This window comes from Brugia malayi (assembly GCF_000002995.4).
Source record: "Brugia malayi strain FR3 genome assembly, contig: Bm_v4_Chr1_scaffold_001, whole genome shotgun sequence".
NCBI lineage: Eukaryota > Metazoa > Nematoda > Chromadorea > Rhabditida > Onchocercidae > Brugia > Brugia malayi.
In genome coordinates, this window is record NW_025062475.1 from 354,027 (window position 1) to 366,948 (window position 12,922).

The following is a 12,922-nucleotide window of genomic DNA, read 5'->3' on the forward strand; positions in this document are numbered from 1 at the left end:
ATTAAAAAAAAAAAACATATACTAAAAAAATTTCTACGAATACTTTTTAAGCTCATAATATTCAAAAGTAAAAAATACAAAAAAAAAAAAAAAAATTTAATATTGAAATTGAAAGAAATGATATGATAATTTATGAGATCAATTAAGATAATATATAATTTTTCCATAATATTACTATCTAGCATATAACTCAAAGTATCTTCTTTTTATTGATAAGTTTTTTTTTTTTTTTTTTTGATAATATATTAAAATTTCAAATGGATAAGTTAAGTAAAAAAATATTGTAAACAAAAGTAACCATTAAGAATTATTTGCAATTATTAATAAAAGTATTAAAGAAGAAAAAGTTATTTTGTAAAATTTCTCTCAATAAAAGCAAAATCTAATTTATATTTACAAAAAAAAAGGAAGAAAATGTTTCATTTTTCTTCAGTCATTTTAATCAGCAAAATTAATGATTTAAAGAGTGTTGAAGAATTTAAATGGAAAATTTAACTTAAAATATTGCTCAAATTGATTTGTAATTTGCTTTTCTGGAAGCAATGAAAAGTTTATTCATACAAAATAAAAAAAAAATAAAAAAATAAAACAAAAAAAAAAAATTTTTTTTTTATCCATTATTCTCTTTATTGTAAACCTTTTATGCTCTTTCTATTTTATATTCCAGCAATTGCTTTTTTTTTTCCACCAACAATTATTTAATATTCAATTTAATTACACTAAAAATTTTCTAATCAAATAATTTACATAGCTATCATTTTATAATTTAAGATTAAAAAAAAAAAACTTAATTAATTGTTTTTGGACATCCTTTTGCCAAAATTTTGTGAACAATTTTATTTTACTCAGAAAAAAAAATTATTATTTAAAAAAAGCAACAAGAAATTGTTGTAAAATTGAATGAAATATTGATATTATTATGATTTTATATTAATGTATATTGTATTTTAATTAGAAAAAAAAAGAAATTTTTTTTTTTCAAAAAAGAAAAAATAGCAAATATAAAACAAAAAAAAAAAAAAAATGCATAATAATGTATAATAATTTAATGTTTTATAATAAAATTTTATTTTTTAAATATAATAATTCATTTATTATAAAATGACGAGTATACAAAATATCATTTTAGGATCTTTTTGGCCGATGTATTGCAAATGAAATTTCCTGAAAACGAAAAAACAAAGCAAAACAAAACAAAAAAGTGAAAAATTAAAAAAGAAACGAAAAAAGTTCAAAAAATTTCTAATCATTTTCAATAGAATATTTAAAATCACTGATAGAAATATTTAATGAAATAATTTTAATAACGAAAGCTTTTTTTATTCAATTATTAAATTATAATACATACTGTATTCTTTGCACTTAATTTAAATTTATTTAGTATTTTAAAAGGAATTTAATTAAATTCCTTTTTTCTTTTATTTTGATTACTGTTAATAACTTTAATATATATCTGTTGAAAAAAAAGAATTTGTTAATAGTAAAAAAAAAAAAGTATTTACTAAATCTTCCGAAATTTTCATTACACAAGCTGCATTATTAAATTGACCACAATAATTTGGCGCTGAAAATATGGTGACTAATCGGCGATTGCCGAAAAATTCATAACCCTCTTGAACCACCTGAAAATAATAGTAGTGATAGCAGTAATAATAATGATAATAATAATAATAATAATAGTAATAATAATAGTAATAGTAATAATAATAATAGTAATAATAATAATGATAGTAATAATAATAATAATGACAATAATAATAATAGTAATAATAATTTTTATCAAAAGAAGGAAGAAAATAGGAAAAAATATTTGAACCTGATGAGCTCGAATAATAAGTTCTAATCCAAGTTGATCGCAAAATGCTTTTAATGCATCACTACCAAACACACTAGCTGCACCACGTGGACTTTCCTCATAACCTGATACAGCCGGATCAGGATCAGACCATGTTAAATCAGCAAGCAAACCCATATCCGGAATATCACATGGTCGTTCAATTTTTGCAATCTAAAAAAAAAAAAAAACTTCCAATTTTGATAAATCAAAATTTTATTTTCTACAAAAAAAAATTTTAATTTCTTTATTTTATTTTAAAACACATAATGTAAAAGAGATTATATTAGTTAGTACGAGCAAAGTAGGTTTTGTGTATGAAATATTTTGCCAATAAAGTTTGTATTTTATGATATATTTGATACAAAATTTCAATTTAGTATTATTTCTTGAAATTTTATAAAAAATAAAATAGAATTTTTTTTTTTTTTTGTTGTTTATTAAATAAACAAAAAAAATTATTATTTCAAATAAACCTGTGAAAAATTAACTAAGCTTTCACTAATACCACCATGCATGCACATTATTGTCTTTGATATGCGTGCGCAAAATGGCATGCAGTAGAATGCAAATTGGAAACATTCATAAAGTACCACCGAATAACTGTAATGGAATTATTGAGTAATTATAAGTTAATCATGTGATATATTAGTAATTCTTCTGTTTAATTTTTTTTTTTTTTTAAATTAAAATAAAATTTTATTTGTTACAAAATAAAGCAATGACAATTAATTGATAATTGGATAATGTAAACGAGTGATAATATTAAATATTATTAGTAAAATCCAAATTAAATTACTAATAAAAAAGAAAGTTTGAAAAACAATGAAATATTAATAGGATAATGTTTCAAATTTTTATTTTTTAATTTGACAAATTTTTAAGACGAAAATTGTAACAACTACTGCTCAATTCTGTTTCCTTTTTTTTTTTTTTTTTTTTTTTTGCAAACTTCTTCACTAAATTATTTCTTTAATTAAAATTTAAAGATAATAATTCGTCTGTGTATTTTTAAAAAAAACTAATCAAAATTTGCGAATTATTGCAACTTGTCATCATTATTTATTACTACTATTTATTTATTTATTTGTTCCAAAAAATATGTAAAATTTAAATTTTCGAAAGTACCAAATCTCAGCATTAAATTTATTAATTATTTTGAAGTTATTAACCGTCTTGTGCATTCCACATAAAATCCATATTGCTTATTAACTGGTCGTGATTCATGATTGCCACGTAATAAGGTAACTATATCCGGGTAAAGTACCCAAAATTATAGTATCAATAAAAAATGTATATATTAAAAATACTAAATTAAAAAAAAAAAAAAAAAAAAAAACAAAAATGAAAATATAAATGCAATATTAATTTTTCACAAAATGATTACTAAATTATTTTAAATAATTAAATAATGCTTACTTAAAATATTATTGAAAAAATTATGTAATGTTATTTATGAAAATTATTTTGCCGAATGAAAATACTAAACTTATTAATTTCTCAATTATAAAAAATTTATTTTAAAACAAAGAAAAAAAAAAAACGAAGAAATGATGAAACTATTTGTATCATATATTATCATTTTAAAAAAAAATTATAAATTATTATCCCAAATAAAAATTTTTTTTCCTTCTTTCCTTCTTTTTTTTTTTTTTTTTTTTAATTTTCACATATCCAAACATTTTATATTTTATTTATTGCAAAAAAAAAAAATTAACAAAAATTACACAAAAAAGAAAAATTTAATTTAATAAATATTAAATTAATAAATAATACTTTAAAAAAGAAAAAAATATATTAAATTAATTAAATATTACTTTGTAAAGAAAAAATTGAATTAATAAATAATATTTAATAAAAAAAAAAATATTAAATTAATAAATAATACTTTATAAGCAAATAGTAATACGACTACTTCAAGTGAGTACGGTCCTCGATCAACATAATCACCAAGAAAAAGATATTTCTTATCTGGTGGAAAGCCATTCAGAGTAAATAATGCAATAAGATCTTCAAATTGTCCATGTATATCACCCATAACATTTATTGGTGGATTTATCTTTAAAAAAAAAAAGTGGGAAAAAAATTCTGTAAGTGATCAAATTTTAAATATATTAAAATATAAAATTTTCAAATAGTTCATAAATATATTCTATTAATGATTATTATATGGTAATTTTTAATCTTTAATCTGCTAATTTATGATATTTCAAAAAAAAAAAAAATTTTTTTTTTTTTCATTCCTATTATATTAAAAAATTAAGATGAAAAAACATTTAGTTTATTATAAGTTTGAATAATTTGTTTGGTTCAAAAAAAAAAAAAATACATCAGAATTAGTAATACACTGATTATTATGCAAATATTTTTCAATATGAAATATTTATAATCAATTATGATAATAATTAATAAAATTTATTCATTGATTAAATTTAGAAAAATTGAAAAAGTTCATATTTTTACTATAGCATTTAATAATGATTTTGCATCAATTTTTTAGTACTTATAATATTATATCAAAATTTTTATTCTAATTTAAGCATATCTGCATTTATTTGGAAAACATTTTAAATTTTTAATAAAATTAATAGCTTTTTTTGTTTCTTTTTTTTTTTTTTCAGTACTTATTAAATTTTTTTTTTTTTAGTAAGTACTATTAAAGTTTTTTCAGTATTATTAAATTTTTTAGTAAGTACTATTAGTACTATTACTATTATATACATATATATACTATTAAAGTAAGTATTATTGTTTTTTAGTAAGTACTATTAAAGTAAGTATTATTGTTTTTTAGTAAGTACTATTAAAGTAAGTACTATTTTTGTTACAGTAAGTATAACTAATTGTTTTTGTTTTTTTTTCTTTAAATAATATTTTTTTTACACCTCAATAAGAGCTGGTTGCATCCAAAACATTTCACGTGCTCGATAGCATAATTCAATAAGTTCACTTTCAGTAAAAAGTGATTGACATTTAGCTGGTTCCCAGTCTTTTGTTAATTTATCAACAACCGTTTGTATCCATGCTTTTACCTTAATATTATATAATTTTATAAATGTTAAAAAAAAATAAAGTTAAGTTTTTTTTCTTTTACAAATTTTTAAAAGTTACAATAAATTTCTATTATTTTATACATTTAATGAAAAATCGACAATTTCAAATTACATTTATTATTGTACTTTAAAATTGTTAATATTTATTTATTTACCTTTTTTTTTTTTTTTTTTTTTTGTTTGTTTGTTTTTATTTTCTTAATAATGTAAGAGTTTTTTTTTTAAAAAAAAGGGAGAGAAAAGAATATATAAAAATGAAATAATGTAGTAGAACCAAAAATATTCTAACAATTAAACAGCGGAATTTAAAATTTAAAAGCTTGCCGATAAAACTATCGCATTCTACTCTAATAATTGATAAATAGATAATTTTTTTGAATTTTAATTTTAAAATCTTATCGATATTTTGTTTTTTATGAATGACAAATAGTCTTTGAATTTTCAGCTTAAATTAACTCGTTATGACTTCTGATCTAACAAGTTTTGCTTTGCAATTCTTATTATAATGTTAGTGAAATACATCAAAATAAAAACAAATAGTTTCAAAATTCAAAATTTTACTCAAAAAAAAAAAAATCAAATAAAACTGGCAGTGAATTTTTTTCTATTATTTCTGAATTCTTCTGTAATTGATAATAATTTAATTTAAGTTTTTTTTTTTTTCAACGGCTACGCTGATTTATTGAAGTAAACGTGATCGTTTACGTCAAAATAATACAGCTATGCGTGGTTTTGTTTTTTTTTTTTTTTTTTTAAACTCACTTCCTACTTTACAATTTTTTTTTTTTTTTTAGATCAATTTGCGATCATAATTATTTCAATTCTTGCAAAGCAAAAAAAGCTCATTGCTTTTAATAAAAAAAGTAACTGTCATTTTTATTTTTTGTTAATTTATATTATTTTTTTTTTCTAATTAATTTATATTATACACATTATTATTATTATTGTTTTGCTAATTTATAAACTAATAATGTGATACCAATAGCAGAAAAAAAATGAACAATCAACGTAGTTTTTTTTTTTTTTTTAATTTTCAGTCAAAGTTTTTTAATCATTTTAGGATTTCATTTTATAATCATCTAAATGAATTGATCACACATTTTGCGACTGGCAAATAGCATTAGAAAATGCAGATGACATTTTGCGAATCGCAAATAGCATTAGAAAATGCAGATGACATTTTGCGAATCGCAAATAGCATTAGAAAATGCAGATGACATTTTGCGAATCGCAAATAGCATTAGAAAATGCAGATGACATTTTGCGAATCGCAAATAGCATTAGAAAATGCAGATGACATTTTGCGAATCGCAAATAGCATTAGAAAATGCAGATGACATTTTGCGAATCGCAAATAGCATTAGAAAATGCAGATGACATTTTGCGAATCGCAAATAGCATTAGAAAATGCAGATGACATTTTGCGAATCGCAAATAGCATTAGAAAATGCAGATGACATTTTGCGAATCGCAAATAGCATTAGAAAATGCAGATGACATTTTGCGAATCGCAAATAGCATTAGAAAATGCAGATGACATTTTGCGAATCGCAAATAGCATTAGAAAATGCAGATGACATTTTGCGAATCGCAAATAGCATTAGAAAATGCAGATGACATTTTGCGAATCGCAAATAGCATTAGAAAATGCAGATGACATTTTGCGAATCGCAAATAGCATTAGAAAATGCAGATGACATTTTGCGAATCGCAAATAGCATTAGAAAATGCAGATGACATTTTGCGAATCGCAAATAGCATTAGAAAATGCAGATGACATTTTGCGAATCGCAAATAGCATTAGAAAATGCAGATGACATTTTGCGAATCGCAAATAGCATTAGAAAATGCAGATGACATTTTGCGAATCGCAAATAGCATTAGAAAATGCAGATGACATTTTGCGGATCGCAAATAATATTAGAGAATGCAAATGCGCTTTTTGGCTGAAATAATTTTATTATTTCATTAAATTTCTCTTACTCCAGCCTCACGTTTCTTCTTTGCGCTTTTATCACTTTTCACTTTTTCTTTCTTACTATTCGACATAATTCGCTATTTTTGTCGCTTAATCGCTAATCGCTGAATTCCAGCAAACCTTATTATCTTATAAAAACATTTAATTTTATTCTATAAAAAAAAAAAAAAAAAAAACAAAAAATTTGATAAAATTAAACGTTTCATCGAAATATGAAAACTTTAAGTAAATGAAAACTGTTATAAACAACAATTATTATTATTGACAATAATAATAATAAAATTGAAATCAAAATAATACCAATAATAAATAGATAAATAAATTAATTAATTAAAAACAGCGATGGACAATAATTTGCATAATTAATAAAAATTTTAAAGTTACAAATATTTTTTTCGAATATTTTTAAAGAAACGAAGGTAAAAAATTTGAGTAAACCTTTTAAAAAATATATAATTAAAAACCACCGAATAGGCGAGATAAAAACTATAAATAATAAACGTAAATCTCTAAAATGTCTATTTATTACAACCTGATAACAAACAAATTTGCAAATTTAACAATTATGTAAATTTGGCATTTAAATAAATTTATCATTCTTATTTTAAATAATAATTTTAAACAAAAATAAAAAGTAAATGCTTCCTAAAAATCTTTGAAAATTTAAATTTATACATGCATCAAATTAATTGTTAAAGATAACAATTGTTACTTTCATTTTTGTTTAATTTTTATTTTTAAATCTTTTAAAATAATATATAAACTATGTTACATGCAAAATTATTTTGTAAGTCACATCTAAATGATAAAATTTTTAATTCTAAAAATACTTCAATATATTTAAATAATTGTAATTCAATATGTTAACACTATTTCTTTTATTGCTTATTCACTTATTAGCATTTGATTACATACTAATTCTAAAAATTTCATTATATATAAATTCAAACATAAATTCTAAAAAAAATTTCAATATATAAATTTTTATATAATCACAATAATTTATAATTACATCAAAAAAAAAAAAAATGAATGGTTTAAAATAATTGTAATTAAAAATGTTAAAATTACTTCTTTTTTTTTTCAACTGTTGATTATTTATTACTACATATTATTTATTAGTTATTAAATTTAAATTTGAAAAAATTTCAACTTATAAAACTAGTAATTTAATTGCGAATGATATGAACATTAAATGTAAATGAGAAATTTAAAAAAAAAGAAAAAAAAAATGTGTGCGCCATATTTATAGTAATTATCATTTTATTAATATTATCACAAAAAATAATCTTATAAAATGATCTGATCTGTGATAACAAAATGTTGATCATTGTTCGATTATTTGGCACAATTAGAAATATATAAATAAATACTTCTTACTTTTATTATTTATTTTTAAAGTTGGATACAATGTCGATTCCATCTCTCTCTCTCTCTCTCTCTCTCTCTCTCCCTCTCCCTTTTCCTCTTCTTTCTCCCAATCGTTTGTTTGTTTGTTTTTTTTTATCTCTTTCAATTTAAATTTTTTTTTTCAAAAAATTTTTAAAATAAAATATTGAAAAAATATTTTTAAATATATTTTTAAAATAAAATATTGAAAAAAAAAAAATATATATATATATATATATATATATATATATTCATTGAGTATATGGAAATTAAATATATAAATATAAATAATTTTTGTAAAGATATATGTAATTCATAATACTATTTTAATATAAAATGAATCGTTTCTTTTTCTTTTAATTTATTTTTTTTTTTTTTTCAATTTTATTTTTTCACATTTTTCAATAATTTAATTGAAATTATATTTGTTAAGAAAATTGCTAGTAAGGTTTTTTTTTTTTCAGCTTTTTAATATTATTACTAATTTTAATCAATTGTAAGTGATAACAGTAAATTATGGGACAATTATTGGGACGTCAAAAATCAAATGGGTAAAATAATTTTTTTTTTTTTTTTATTTTAAATTTTATATATTATTGTTTTTTTTTTTTTGGCATATAAACCAATTAATAATTAAAATAGAAACAATATTTCAAAAAATAATAAAACTAATAAATTAATTTAATAAAAATAATAAATTTATCGAAAAATAAAACAATTTTTTAAATTGAAAGGTTAAAGGTTATGTGATTACAATTAATATAGTATTTTTTATTTTAAATAACTATTTTAAAATTTAGTATATGTACAATATGCCTGGAGAAAATGCCAATGAGAGATATTTCAGCACTTCATTGTGGTCATTTATTTCATTTTAAATGTATCAAATATTGGCTTACTGTATGTTTTCACTTTTTTTTTTTTAAAAAAAATTTTTTTTGTTAAAAAAAAATAAATTAATTAAAGTTTTTTTTTTTTTTTTTTTTAACGTTACAAAATGATAAATGTATTGAGCAGAAATTATGTTTAACATTTATTTGTTGTTTAAATTTGTTAAATTTATTTGGCATTATTTTTTTAAATTGTAGAATAAAATATATGATATTTAAATTATCATTTAGAATTAATGCATAAAAATAGCATAACAATTAATAAAATAAAATGAATTTTTAATAAAAATATTATTTTTTTTTTATTTGTTTATTTTTTTATTTATTTTGAACAGTGTAACTAACACTGAAATAATTTATTTTAGTTTGCTTTTTAATTTTATTTAAGCAAATTTATTTATTTAAGACAAAATAAAAAAAAAAAAATTTGCATTGAAGGAGCAGAAGACATGTCCAGAATGTCGTAAATCATCAAAACTTGATGATATTATAACGACACTTTATTTTCATGATGATATAAGTGATAAGAAAAGTGAAATTGCTAATAAACATTTCGAGAGTGCTTTTGATGGTTCCAAAAAATTGGACACTTACAATGACCTTCTAAAACAGGTAAACATTTTGTTTATTTATTTATTTGTTTGTTCATTTTTTTGCATGTCTTAAAAATATAGACCAAGTTTTGCACAATTTTTAAAAATTAGCTAAATTTTGCATTTTGTTTTTTTTAATTTTTTAACAATATTTAAAAAATTTGTTGCATTCTATATTGATTACTTTTTTATCGATATAATTTATCATATTGTTTATAGTAAATTATTAGTTTAAATATTACTGGATAGCTTTTTAATACTTTCAAAAAAATCAACAAAAATATTAAATTGCTAATAAATATGACAATTGAATGTTAAAATTAATTAATTAATTAATTGTTGAAATAGGTTAGCATCAAAAATAACAATCTGAGCAATTTTTTTCTCAAATGTTTTCTAATTTATCTGAATTTAATTATTTTAAATGAAATTATAATTCAGCTTAATGATGCATATTTGGAGCTTCAGAACGAGAAAGCATTGCATGAACAAACAAAAACATTTCTTAATGAAGTTCAATGTGAAAAATTAGAAATGGTGATACTTTTTTTTTTTTTTTTTTTTTGTTTTTTATGCAAATTAAAATAATTTAATATTTATGCAATTAAAATAATTTAATATAACATAAGTACATTTTCAATCGAACTAATTTGAATAAAAATTTTCTTTCTCCTTTTTTTTTTACAAATTTTTACAATATTTTTTTGAAAAAAGTTCAAACTCCCATTAAATTTGAAATTTAAAATTATTTGTTATTTGCAGATAAGAATTATTCAGACATTGATAGAAAATGATGATTAATTGATTGATTTGATTTAGCAGAAATTTTAATTGTAATTAAGTTTCAATTTCAATTACATATGATTGATTTCATTCAATAATTATTTATGCTATTTATGAATTTAATTAGTCTTACTTTAATCAAATCAAAAATTTTTCATAATCAAATATATTCATTCATATATATAATCAAATAATTAAATTCATAAAAGCATAATGTATTTGCATGTAGGGTTTGTATATTATCAAAAATTTTTTTACTTACTTAAATTTAATTCATTCAATTAAGAAATTTTTGAATGAATAACAAAATTGATATAATTTTGTTATGAATAATTTATATGCAACTTTTTATGTGGTAAATTTATACCATATAATGTGATTAAATATGTAATTATTGATTTCTTTTAAATTTTTTCATGCAAATAAAACTTTTGTCTCTTTTTTTTTTTTGTTTTGTTTTATTTTTCTTTTACAAATATTGAATTTAAAAAAAAAAAAAACAATTATAGCAAATAATTTTATCATCAAAATTTTTTGATATTAATATAATTTAGAAAGAATTCAAATCAACAAACAATTATTTTACCAAACATTCATTTTTTTTGATTGCTAATTTAATAAGCAGCTGCAACGGGTCTCGTGGTGTAGCGGTTATCACATCTGTCTAACACACAGAAGGTCGGCGGTTCGATTCCGCCCGAGATCAAACAATCCTTAGGAAGGATTGGCCCCACGTTTTCTTACTTTCAAAAAACACGTACGTGTATCAATGATAACTCTACTATTACATAATTCATTATGAATGTTAATTAATTTAATTTATTGATAGAATATTTGACATTTTTTGAATTCTTAGGTGAATAAAGAAATGAATTAATATCGAGTTGTATTTATACGTAAATTTATACCACATAATGTGATTGAATATTTAGAATTTAGCTTTAACTTATGAAATTTTGGCATAGTTTAGAAAATTATAATTTAATCATATATAGGTATTAGAGAAATATTTCATTAATAATATACAAATATAAGAAAAACAAAAAAATTTTCACAAATCAAAACTATACATAAAGCATAGTTTGGAAGTGCACTATTTTAAAATGATTGTAAAGAGTAAGCAAAATGAAAAATAAATAAATAAATACTTCCAGAAAAACTTTTCACTTTTTCACTCTAATATTATTAGCAACATAATCTTTGAAACATTAAAATTTGAAAAGTTTACAATGGAAAATATTCTTATTAGGCATTTTACAATAGAATAATTAGCATTTTGAAGAAAAATAAGTTCATTTCAGTTTACTTTATTATGACAATATTACATTTTCAATTTTTTCATTTGTTCATTTCAAAAACAAAATTTAAAAATAAGAAAATGCAAAAAAAAAAAAGGAAAAAAAAAGGAAAAAAAAAACATACTTTAAATATAATGAAAGAAAAGATCAAACATAATGACTGGAATAAATGAATTTAAAAATGCAATATAGCATGGTAATTGTACTAAGCAAAATTATTTGTTGGAAGAATTAAATCGTAGAAAAAAGTGGAGAAGAAAATATAAATGAAAATCAAAATATGCAATTATTAACAAACATATTGTTTTCTTTTTTTCTTTAATCACACTTTTTTTTTTCTTTTTGTGAGTGTTTTGGTGAAAAAAAAAAAAGTTTTTTAATGTTTTTATAATAAAATTACAAATATTTCCTAACAATAATTGTTCATTGCAGATACTTATCCAAGTAGTTAGTTATTCATTACTCATCATCAAATTACATCTGAATAAACTGATACTTTCGTTATGCAATTCATCATCAACACTCAGTAATAATTATCACAAATGTTAAAATGTATATCAGAAAATTTATTATCTAAATTAATTTCTTAGATCTATCATTGAAGAATATCATCCTTCAAATGTCATATCAAATTCGTAAAAAATGAAAAGAACACAATATGCGCTTCTTTTTAATTACTTCATAAGCTGAATGATTGCTAAATAAATGATGCATTTTTAAAATGAATTTCATCTAGTTCATTTTGACAGCTTGTAAAATGCTCCCATCTTGAGGGAAAAATTCCATGTTGAGAGGAAAAAAAAAAAATGCAAGCTTCCTTTTTTTTTGCACCGAATTTATAATATGTCATCCTTATTTTTAAACACCACAAATCTTTCACCCAACCAATCAATCATTCCGTGCAACTTTTTTATGACAATGCCGATTCGAATAAAACTTCCAAATTTCATCTTTCAGATTTCTGATAAAATATATTTTTACAAATATTCAAATTACGAACAACATACAAGGAAAAGGAAAAAAAAAAACCAATATGTGCTTTTGCACTTCTTATGCATCTCATATATCTAGATTCCTTTAAGAGAGTTAATTTACGTGAATCTC

General features: G+C 20.2%; 2 protein-coding genes and 1 non-coding gene across 3 annotated transcripts; 2 read left to right on the forward strand and 1 right to left on the reverse strand.

The window, feature by feature from the left end:
* Positions 1 to 1,125: 1,125 nt before the first annotated feature.
* Bm17313 (Uncharacterized protein) lies at positions 1,126 to 6,936 on the reverse strand (the record flags this gene model as incomplete). The annotated part of the gene is made up of 8 exons (XM_043076086.1): positions 1,126 to 1,164; positions 1,503 to 1,622; positions 1,817 to 2,008; positions 2,311 to 2,437; positions 3,007 to 3,082; positions 3,785 to 3,893; positions 4,720 to 4,866; positions 6,871 to 6,936. The coding sequence occupies 8 exons, from the start codon at positions 6,934 to 6,936 to the stop codon at positions 1,126 to 1,128; spliced, it is 876 nt and encodes a 291-aa protein (XP_042932020.1).
* Positions 6,937 to 8,770: 1,834 nt separating this feature from the next.
* Bm1391 (Uncharacterized protein) lies at positions 8,771 to 10,538 on the forward strand (the record flags this gene model as incomplete). Its single annotated transcript, XM_043076087.1, has 5 exons — positions 8,771 to 8,805; positions 9,055 to 9,154; positions 9,583 to 9,756; positions 10,179 to 10,274; positions 10,500 to 10,538. 5 exons carry the CDS (start codon positions 8,771 to 8,773, stop codon positions 10,536 to 10,538), a joined length of 444 nt encoding a protein of 147 aa, XP_042932021.1.
* A 615-nt stretch (positions 10,539 to 11,153) lies between these two features.
* Positions 11,154 to 11,226, forward strand: Bm14608. Its single transcript has one exon. It is a non-coding gene; the product is annotated as a tRNA-Val (tRNA).
* Positions 11,227 to 12,922: the final 1,696 nt, after the last annotated feature.